Source organism: Cervus canadensis, chromosome 1 (genome assembly GCF_019320065.1).
Source record: "Cervus canadensis isolate Bull #8, Minnesota chromosome 1, ASM1932006v1, whole genome shotgun sequence".
Taxonomy (NCBI): Eukaryota; Metazoa; Chordata; class Mammalia; order Artiodactyla; family Cervidae; genus Cervus; species Cervus canadensis.
The window spans coordinates 19611356-19620012 of record NC_057386.1 but is presented as its reverse complement, the minus strand read 5'-3'; the positions used below and the strand labels follow the sequence as shown (position 1 = coordinate 19620012).

General features: G+C 47.8%; 1 protein-coding gene and 1 non-coding gene across 2 annotated transcripts; one reads left to right on the top strand and one right to left on the bottom strand.

The window, feature by feature from the left end:
• Window positions 1–1267: 1267 nt before the first annotated feature.
• Window positions 1268–6704, top strand: PSME3 (proteasome activator subunit 3). Its single transcript, XM_043467854.1, has 11 exons — window positions 1268–1842; window positions 2504–2536; window positions 2660–2722; window positions 2919–3023; window positions 4026–4074; window positions 4889–5001; window positions 5244–5312; window positions 5444–5511; window positions 5611–5665; window positions 5789–5875; window positions 6463–6704. The coding sequence occupies exons 1-11, from the start codon at window positions 1801–1803 to the stop codon at window positions 6541–6543; spliced, it is 765 nt and encodes a 254-aa protein (XP_043323789.1). The 5' UTR covers window positions 1268–1800; the 3' UTR covers window positions 6544–6704.
• TRNAE-UUC lies at window positions 3715–3787 on the bottom strand. The gene has a single exon. It is a non-coding gene; the product is annotated as a tRNA-Glu (tRNA).
• Window positions 6705–8657: the final 1953 nt, after the last annotated feature.

Here is an 8657-nt window from a genome sequence, read left to right as displayed (position 1 = left end):
CCCACCCCACTCCCAGCCCCAGGTTACTAACTAGTCTTTCAGTTTCTTCAACTGGGGTATCTCTGGCGGTCCAGTAGCTAGTACTCCATGTTTCCACTACAGGGGACCCGGGTTTGATCTCTGATCTCAGGAAAGATCATGCATAGCATGAAGTGCAGCCAAAAAAAATCAGTAAAATGAAAAATAAATGTGCTTAAATTTTTTTTCAACTAGACCACCTCTTTCCTTCCCCAGAGCATTTGCCTGTGCTGCACCCATACCTTTGAAGGCTCTTCTCACTCTTCTCAAGCTAACCCCTTTACATCCTTGAGATTTGAGCTTAATTGTTACTTCATCTGAGAGGACTTTCTTGGCCATTTTATCTAAAATAGACCCCTGGTATTCTCTATGTCGGCCACATTCCCCCTAACATTTATCAGATTTTGCAATTATGTTGTCAGTTTCTGATCTTTCTGATCTCTTTCCCTAGTATGAAGTCCCATTAGACCAGTGAACTTGAGTTTTGTTTACCTTTGATTTCTCAGAGCTGTGCTGTTGGGGAAGCCACTAAACACATAAGGTTACTGAGTACTGCAAACCTGGCTCCTCTGAATTGAGGTGTGCAAGTAAGCATAAAATTCATACTGAATTTCAAAGACTTGGTATGAGACAAGAATGTACAAGATCACATTGATTTTTTTTATATTGGTTACACGATGAAATATTTGGATAAATGGTTAAATATATGATTAAAATGAACTTCACCGGTTTTACTTTTTAAGGTGGCTATCAAAAGACGTTTAACTTATATAAGTGAGTCACATTATTTCTAGCCTCTACATTGCTGTCCCAGAGCCTAGTCCATTTTAGGGTGAAACAACCAACATTAAGAGAGACCTTATGAATGGGTGAGTTAAGAGTTATAGTCTCTGCCTTCCATGAGGAAAATGGATACAGCACTGCCCTAAAAGGAGATCTGAGTTCTGGTCTTGGATTTTCTGAAATCACCGTGTAGCCTCGACAAGCACTACCCGACTCTGGGCATCAATTTGTCCATCCGTCAGGCAGTTGGTCTCTGAGATCTGGAAGTGTAGGAGAATAAGTGGTTAAGTGGCAGAGAAAAGTGGGGAAGCCTGGTGCAATAGGATTTCTGTTAGGTTCCAGTCTAACGCTACAGCTTCGGCCAAGAGTAGGAGTCAGTGTGCATAACAGACTAGATGCCCAGAACAGACTAGACGCCCAGAACCCAGCACTGGGACAGCCAGCTTCCTCGGGCCGACGTCACTGGAGCGCGACGGCATTGTCGGTCTGGTCCCCGCTCGAGACGGGGCAGCGGCTCAGAAGGTCCCTTCCGTGAAGGCGAGTGCCGGGCAAACAGAGAGGCAAACAATCCCCGAGTCTCTTTGAGGCTCAGATCTCACTACATCGGTCTCCACCACCCTCCCTCTCATTTCACCCGTATCCAGCACAAGAACTGGGAGGTAAGAGCCGAGCGCCGAGCTCCCAGAGCGGAACCTCAGCGCGGCTGCGCAGAGCACGTGCGCATCCTCGGTGGACTCCCGGCGATTGGCTGTGACGCAACTTCCGGTGTGAGCGGCGAAAGCCGGGAGGGTGAGCGAGAGAGGGAGCAGGCAGCAGGGACAGGCAGCAGGCGGGCTGGCTGACCGACGGCACGAAGGGAGGGAGCAAGTGATCAGTGAGTGACCCAGCGAGGGAGGCCGCGTCCTGAAAGCAGCCGAGATTCCCCCTTCCCTCTGACCCCCTCCCCGGAGCCCACAGCGCCTCCGGTCTCCAGCGGAGCGGACACGGCCCGGCCCGGCCATGGCCTCGTTGCTGAAGGTGGATCAGGAAGTGAAGCTCAAGGTAGCGGCACCGGCCCAGGCCTCCTTACCCCTCGCTTCAATCCCCGAGCTGTCTGACCGATTTCCCACTCCCCGTGGCGTCTTTGTCTCCCTGGGGACACCAACCCTGAGCTTCCGCTAGGCTCAGCCCAGCCCCCCACCCCCGGGGACGGCATCGGGGGAGAGGATAATATGAGGTGGCCTTGTGTACCCCGTCTAATAGGGAGGACCTTCGCGGACACGTGGCGGACTTAGTGCTTTAGGCTAGTGACAGCTGAAAGTCCCCCAGCCTGGCAACGTCGCCGCTCCATACGCTGCTACTGCCCCTGCCCTTGGCGTCAGGCTTGCCTAGGCCAGGTTTGGATGGGAGTTGACACGTTTGTGAGCTCACACCTCCCCCATCTACTTGTCTTTTGTCTGCTCTCAAAGTCAGACAGCTTCAGACTGGGAGGGAGGGGGGGAAGACAGGTGGGTGCTGCCCTCAAGCCCCGCTTCCCTCTCCTGAGATGGAGAAATGGATCCTCAAAAAAATAAAGTATTTGCAGTCTGGGGGCCTCTCAGCTTCTCATTACAATTATAAGGTGAGGGGAAGACATTTGGATTTGGGTTTCCCCAACCTGCCTAAACTTATGTTGCCAGCTGCTGATTTGCTCTTACTGCATTGCTTTCTTTGTTAATTTTAGGTTGATTCTTTCAGGGAGCGGATCACAAGTGAGGTGAGTGAAATAAGTAGAAAAATGAGTGTTGGTTAATAGTTGGGAGTTCCCCAGAGAAGAGATATCTATAGAGACAGGCCTTCCCACAGTTACTAATTCGGTTGTATTTTCCCTCATCTTTAGGCAGAAGACTTGGTGGCAAATTTTTTCCCAAAGAAGTTGTTAGAACTTGATAGTTTTTTGAAGGTGAGAGATGCTTTTCTTTTCCTCAGATTCCCCAACTTTCTTGGCCAGGGTCTTTCTGTCTGGTGGGACAGATGAGGTGCTGATTCTGTTCTGTTGTGTACCCTAACGCACTCTCATTTCTTGCTTTTTGAATGAAATACTTCTTTGTTCATCTTGAAAAGACTAATGTTTTTGGGGGTGGGCATCTCTCTTTCAGGAACCAATCCTAAACATCCATGACCTAACTCAGATCCACTCAGACATGAATCTCCCAGTCCCTGACCCCATTCTTCTCACCAACAGCCATGATGGACTGGATGGTGTAAGTGTCCTATATTTTCCTTTGTGTTCCAAAGCAATAGGGGTTCTCTGTTCTCTATTTCCTGGTCAGTTGAAACATACTGAGAGGAGACTGGGATTTTTATCTGGAAATGAGGATTCTTAAGACATTATGACTCCAGAGCACCTCCTTTAGATCCTGATTTTCATTTGTAGCATGAGGTGAATATGTTAATGCTACTCTGTTAGAGTGAGTTTGAAATAGGACAGATAGCTACAGGTTCCCACAAGTGATCTGGTCTGTCCCTATGACTCTAGGCAAGACTTTTCTTGTCATGTAACTACAGTCCTAGCCTTTGTGTGTCTTTGATACTGAGCTGTTACCAGTTATATGTCCACATTCTATCATAACACTGATGACACTGCCTTGTTCTCTGTCTGCATCACTGTCTCACTGATAGAACTTGCAGTTCTGGAAAGCAGAAACTATCTTCATTATCTTTGTATCCCCAGCATCTAGCATTGTTCCCAGCACATAGCAGTTGCTAAATACGTTTGTTGATTGAATATTTTGTGTTTTTATGGAATTGGCAGATTTGCACATATTCCCTTAATTACCCTAACTCTGCATTCAGTGGTTCGTTTTTCCTGTTGTTTGTAGTATTCTCCCTCCCCTAATTGCTTATTTATTTACTTATATTTGGCCACAGCATGCCCCTTTTGTGGGATCTCAGTTCCCCAACCAGGGATTGAACCTGGGCCTCTGGCAGTGAAAGTGCCAAGTCCTAACCCCTAGACCACCAGGGAATTCCCCCTAATTGCTTCCTTTGTTTATACTTCTTGAAAGGTTGGTTTTCCCAGCAGAGGTTAAGTTGCATTTTGGCAAGAATCTTATCTTAAAGGCTTGTATGTGCTTAATAAATTGTGCATAACTTAATTAAGACAACCTGTGGGGTTGAGGAAGGGATTAAACTTGCTTGAAGGGTAACTTATGATGGGGATGTGGATGTCGGACAGGCTAATTCCTGTCTCTTTGTATCCTTAGCCCACTTACAAGAAGAGAAGATTGGATGAATGTGAAGAGGCCTTCCAGGGTAAGAGCTGCCTTTACTGTCCCCCACCCCAACCCTTCCCGGCAGATGCAGAATGTGTTCTCCTGGCCAGGAAGCAGGATCTGATTTTATTTCCCAGAGTTCACATTCCCATGTCTTCTAAGCATCGTCATTATTTAACACTCGAAACCTAATTTTCCGATTAACAGGGAGGGTTTGTTTTAGTGTGGACTACCAAGGGAGACAGGTTGAAGAGGACTACACATCACAGATTTTTCACAGAAATGCCAGTTCTGTGTTATTTTTTCCTCTTCAATAATAGTTGATCTATTAAGTCTATAGAGCAGGGGTCCTCAATCATGGTGCTGGTCTATGGCCACACAGCAGGGGGTGAGCAACAGGCAAGCTAGCAAAGCTTCATCTGTATTTACAGCTGCTTTCTATTGCTCGCATTACCACCTGAGCTCTGCCTCTTGTCAGATCAGTGGAGGCATTAGAATCTCTTAAGAGTGCAAACCCTACTGTGAGAGAGAGATCTGGGTTGCGTACTCCTTATGAGAATCATCCGGAAACCATGCTTCCTGAGCTCTCACAAATCCATGGGAAAAATAGAACATATTTAAATTTCCTTATTCTTCAGACCTGTGGAATACTTTAGACTTGTTGTTGTTTAGTCTGTTAATCCAGGTGTTCTCTTTTTTATTCTGTTGGGGGTGTCAGGTTGTAGATAGGGTTATGCCAGATAAAAGGCCAAGGTCATAACATCTCATGGGGCTGGGAAAGAGAGAGAGAGACCTGGAATGCTATGTCCTGCCTTTCCACACCAATAATTTAATCTTCCTCACATCCCTGCCAGGAACCAAGGTGTTTGTGATGCCCAATGGGATGCTAAAAAGCAACCAGCAGCTGGTGGACATTATTGAGAAAGTGAAGCCTGAGATCCGGCTGCTGATTGAGAAATGCAACACGGTGAGGCAGGGGCTAGTGACCTGTGGGCTGACCCCAGATACCCTGTCTTGAGCTGTGTTAGATGATGGATGTACTCGATGATGGGGCTGGAGGCGTGGAGGTGATGTGGCAGCTGGCAGACTAAGTATCTTGGCTCCTGTGCTCCTGGCCTGTGGCCCCAACAGCCTGAATTGTGTACTTCATGGCTTTAGGAGAAAGGGCTGAGGTCCTCATACGTGTATTTTGGTCCCCTCACCCTCCAGGTCAAAATGTGGGTACAACTCCTGATTCCTAGGATAGAAGATGGGAACAACTTTGGCGTGTCCATTCAGGTAAGGCACCTGTAATAGAAACTGGAGAGGAAGGTGTGGGAGTATTCTCACTTCCTCTGCTTTTCTGTTTTCCTTTGTGTTCTGCTGTGGGATGACATGGAAGTGACTTTTGACTCATTTGTTTTTTTCAGGAGGAGACAGTTGCAGAACTGAGAACTGTTGAGAGTGAAGCTGCATCTTATCTGGACCAGATTTCTAGGTAGGGCGGCTGGGGTGTGGCCTAGGAATTGGGGGCTGGTGAGGTGGTGAACACCGTCCGGGGTCTCCTGCAGCTTTCTCCTCTTCTCTCTCCTTCCAGATATTATATTACAAGAGCCAAATTGGTTTCTAAAATAGCTAAATATCCCCATGTGGTAAGTGAGGGTTTCTTGGGCTGAGGGTGGAAGTGGTAGGACAGGGGGGAGCAACTGTTCCTAGAAAGAGCCGTGTGGGTGACAGTCAGGCCTTGGAAACGACTTTTCTCTGCCCCTCATCAGGAGGACTATCGTCGCACCGTGACAGAGATCGATGAGAAAGAATATATCAGCCTTCGGCTCATCATCTCAGAGCTAAGGAATCAATATGTAAGTTACCTCGGACCCTGCCCACAGTTGCTCTGGCTTCTCTTAGTTCCTCTGGCCGTCTTCCTGCCTCTCTCTAGGGATTGAGTTGGGGGTTGGAGGTAAAATGAGTGGAACAAATTCTGCCCGTCAACTGAGTATTGAAAAGCCCCATAAGGTCATTGAAGGTGTCTAGGTGCTTTTTTCCTTCTTTCTACCTGGATGGGAAAGGGTGCAGTATAGTCTTGAGGTGAAGATGTGGGCGTTAGTGTCAGGCATAGATTTAGAACTAATTCTACCTGTAATATGGGGCCTTGGGCAAGTTTAACCTCAAACTGCAGTTTCTTCGTCTAACACATTAAAGGACCTAGTGTAATTCCTGGTATGTTAAGTGCTTCATAAATGTTATTTATTAGACTCTTGGACCCTGGGATATCCCCAGCTGTGTCCGGGGTATGAGAGAGGTAGAAGGGCAGCCACCCTGAATTCAGATTTGAGTGAGATTTGGGTCATATGAGTGATTGGGGGTAGGGGGGGTTGTGGGGGTGTCTCATTTTCCTAGTGAGGTAGGGGTTGAATAGACATGTGATTCCCTGATCCTCTCCTCCCAGGTCACTCTACATGACATGATCCTGAAAAATATTGAGAAGATCAAACGACCCCGGAGCAGCAATGCAGAGACACTGTACTGAGGCCGGGGCCAGGGTCAGGGGACTCTGTGAGTCTGGCTCAAGACCGACATTGCCTTGGTTTGTTACATGACTATCGTGATGGGGAAACTGGCTGGAAATAGTAATCACACCTCTCTCTGTTTTTAGTTAGAGTCTAATGAAACTCTCATGTAGTTCTGTGACGTGTTTACCTCTTTTTTCAGGCCTCAGGAACTCTTCTATTTCCTCCCCTAACACCCCCACGCCCCCCTGTCCTAATTTCTGGAGAACTCCAGGTTTGTGTGCGCAGGATCCTGGCACAGGAATACTTGTGTTTTCTCTCCCTGGCTCCCTCCTGTGTCTTGGGCTTTGTGTTTTCTTCCTTTTGATGATGAGTTGGTTAGAAGCTGAGGGGACTGGAAGGAAAGTGCTCGGTGTCTTGTAGGAACTGGGGTGGGGTGGAGGGGACCAACTCCTCTCTTGCGGAAGGAAGGTTAGTGTCCCTCGCCACTGTGGGATGTTGGATCCTCCCTGCCACAGTTGCCCTGGTGATGACTGAGGGCTTCCGTCTACATACATTGTACCTTGAACCTGATCATGACAAGAAACACCTTAGACCTTCTTCTGCCAAGCCCCTAGCTCCTTCAGGTGTTTTTATAACTAGGATTTTCACATACATATATGTGTGTGATATATATACACACATGCAGCACACACATGCCTTGCTGCTGTTACGTGATGCCCTCTCCCCCCCCCCCCCGCCCTGCCCACCTGTAAACCCTGTCTCTCTCTCCTTTTCTCTCTCTCTCTCTCTCTGACACACACAGACACACACACACACACTGTTTAGAAGGTGATAGATGTCTTAGTCCTCTTCTCCCAGGACCCATTGTCTCCTGATATTGTAGCCTCTTGGTGCCTGAGGCTGTGAGTTGGAGGGGAGCTGAGAGATGAGAAGCGGAGGGAGTGGGGAAGGCCCCTTCCTCTGACTCGAGTCCTTTTGGGTGTTTTTGCAAAGGCTTGTCCTCTGACCCCTGGTTGCCTCTTCCCAGGCCAGTTGTAAATTGGGGTAAGGGTGTCTGCAGCTGTGAGGCTAGATGCTGCTGCTGCTACTGGGCTTTCCCTTTGGGAAAAATGTTTTCTTATTTGTAGTATTGTGCTTCCCGGGAAAGCAGTCACTTGTGTGTATATGTGTGTGCACACACAGGCATGTACACAGTGTGTGTATGTGGAAATCTGCCGAGCAAGTCAAAACCATAGAAGAGTTGCCTCTTATCTCTCAAATCTTCCAGAGATACCACTTGTTACAGCTTTTGTGTTAACCCTCATCAACCCCTACTTCTTTTATTCTGCCACTCCTGGGGAGTCTGTTGGTGGCTCTCTTTCTTTCAGTGTTTCTGACTTTTATCCTTGCCCCTTCCCTGCCCCATCTCTGTCTTCCAACCTCCAATCATATTTCCATCTGAGCGCATCATTTTGGTCCCCCGTTATGCTATAGAGGAGGAGTTCGGATGCTGTCTTCCCATGAATAGTACTCAGTAACAAACCAATTGCATTTTAGTTGGGCAGTGCCCCTACCACCCTCCAGACCCCTTCCAACTAAAACCCTTCCCTCCTCCCATCCTGTGTTTCTCGGTTTCCCTTTTTGTTTGTTGGATTGTTCCAGTACCCCTCCTCCTCCCCCTACTGCCCTTGGATCATAATGTAAAATTCTTTTACCATGTCAAGAAATTATTAAAAATACAGGTACTTTGACCTCTTTCTAAAACTGCAGACGCTGATGCGATGCCCTGGTGGCCTGGGACATACTCACACTTAGGTGTGTGCACATTGGGACACCCACCTCCATATATACCTCCAGCCACCCTGTTGGGTGTCTTTACTTCAATTGAGCTGCCTCTTTTCTCTGAAATAATGAAAAGACTGAGGCTTCGGCCTACCAAGAGGCAAGAGTGGGTCCTTCATTTGTGTGCAGTCTGAATTAAATGCAAGTTGAAAGAAAGTGAAAGTCAGTCATGTCCTGCGAGGTTCCTCTGTCCATGAAATTCTCCAGGCAAGAATACTGGGTGGGTAGCTATTCCCTTCTTCAGGGGATCTTCCTGACCCAGGGATCGAACCCCAGTCCCCTGCATTGCAGGCAGATTGCAGGCAGGTGT

Excerpts from the sequence above, each read along its gene's own strand:
- PSME3 (XM_043467854.1), top strand. The coding sequence starts at position 1,801 with ATGGCCTCGTTGCTGAAGGTGGATCAGGAAGTGAAGCTCAAG. Across the intron at positions 5,002-5,243 it reads TGATTGAGAAATGCAACACG|GTCAAAATGTGGGTACAACT; the intron begins GTGAGGCAGGGG and ends CTCACCCTCCAG. Across the intron at positions 5,666-5,788 it reads TAGCTAAATATCCCCATGTG|GAGGACTATCGTCGCACCGT; the intron begins GTAAGTGAGGGT and ends GCCCCTCATCAG.